Source organism: Setaria viridis, chromosome 6 (genome assembly GCF_005286985.2).
Source record: "Setaria viridis chromosome 6, Setaria_viridis_v4.0, whole genome shotgun sequence".
Classification (NCBI taxonomy): Eukaryota; Viridiplantae; Streptophyta; class Magnoliopsida; order Poales; family Poaceae; genus Setaria; species Setaria viridis.
Window position 1 is genome coordinate 35,608,941 of NC_048268.2, and position 1,154 is coordinate 35,610,094.

At 43.2% G+C, this 1,154-nt stretch overlaps 1 protein-coding gene across 1 annotated transcript; it reads right to left on the bottom strand.

The window, feature by feature from the left end:
* Positions 1-486: 486 nt before the first annotated feature.
* On the bottom strand, positions 487-924 carry LOC117860245 (auxin-responsive protein SAUR36). Its single transcript, XM_034743504.2, has one exon. It carries the CDS (start codon positions 922-924, stop codon positions 487-489), a length of 438 nt encoding a protein of 145 aa, XP_034599395.1.
* Positions 925-1,154: the final 230 nt, after the last annotated feature.

A 1,154-nucleotide genomic window follows, 5' to 3' on the forward strand; every position in this document is an offset into this window, starting at 1 on the left:
GCGCTGATTTCACTATCTCTGCCACTGTGCAATAAGGCAACTATGCCATTAGTATAGTCCTAGTATAATACTACATCTTGTTATATTCATTAGGATGTAGTAACTTGAGTCATGAATAAGGAGACTTCCTAGACCATTGATCAATTCTGATTTACATTTATTACAGAAAATGTTAATTAACGTTGTTGTTTTTTTGGTTCAGATAACTAGAGTCAAGTAAAAAGGAGATTCACTAGAACATTGGTTAAATGGAGTGAGGCTTTTGGTTAAATGGAGTCAGGCTTACACTTTCTTGTTTCAATGGCAAGCTTGATTCCTTTTTTTCTAATCACAATGTGAGTATTTTTACATTCATCCATCTGCACAACCACAGTGTACCATTGGAAAAACAACGCACAAAAACCGTGCTCCAAGGTACAGCTGGGAAAAAAGATGGAAGGGGGAAAAAGAGAGAAAACAAGCTCAAAGCCCTGGAAATCTTCATCTTCAGGAGCTGCAGACAGCAAATTGCTGGGTCAATATACTGGATGGTTGCACCATTCTGCTTTGGTGGCGGCAAGGCATCACTACGGAACTGAGGAGTGCCTTCTCAACATCTTCAGAGGCCTCTCTTCTCAGTAAACACATCACATACTCCATCACTGCTGTATCACAAGGCAGTGTGATTCTCCCATCACTTGTGAACCCAAACTCTTCCTGTGACAGCTTCAGGAGCTCCGCGAAGACTGTTGTGCGGAGGTACGTGAGGGGGATCTCAAACCGCTTCCCATCAGAAGAGTAGACAATGCAGTTGCCCTTCCCTGCAACTATGCTGCTGCAAGATGTGTTGATCTCTTTGTCCACAGTTGTGACCCTTCTTCGCCCAATTGCGCCCATTCCCTGCCACTTCTTGGACAGCTGAGCTACCTTCTTGGAGCTGATCATGGTAGCTACCTTCCTTTGGCTTTCAAGCAAATAGACTCTTGTCTCTGAGATGAAATAGTTAGAAACAATTCGATCAGTGTGTGGTGATGGTTTTTGCAGCGATCATGTATTTATAGGAAACATATGTGGTAGGACTTGGGAAGATTTGCATCTTGGTCTTGGCTTATCACAGACGGCAAGCTGGCAAGGGACAAGGCCATGAGCTTCCTTGGTGAGATGTTCCTATCTAT

Coding starts and splice junctions, on each gene's coding strand:
- LOC117860245 (XM_034743504.2), bottom strand. CDS start 924: ATGATCAGCTCCAAGAAGGTAGCTCAGCTGTCCAAGAAGTGGCAGGGA.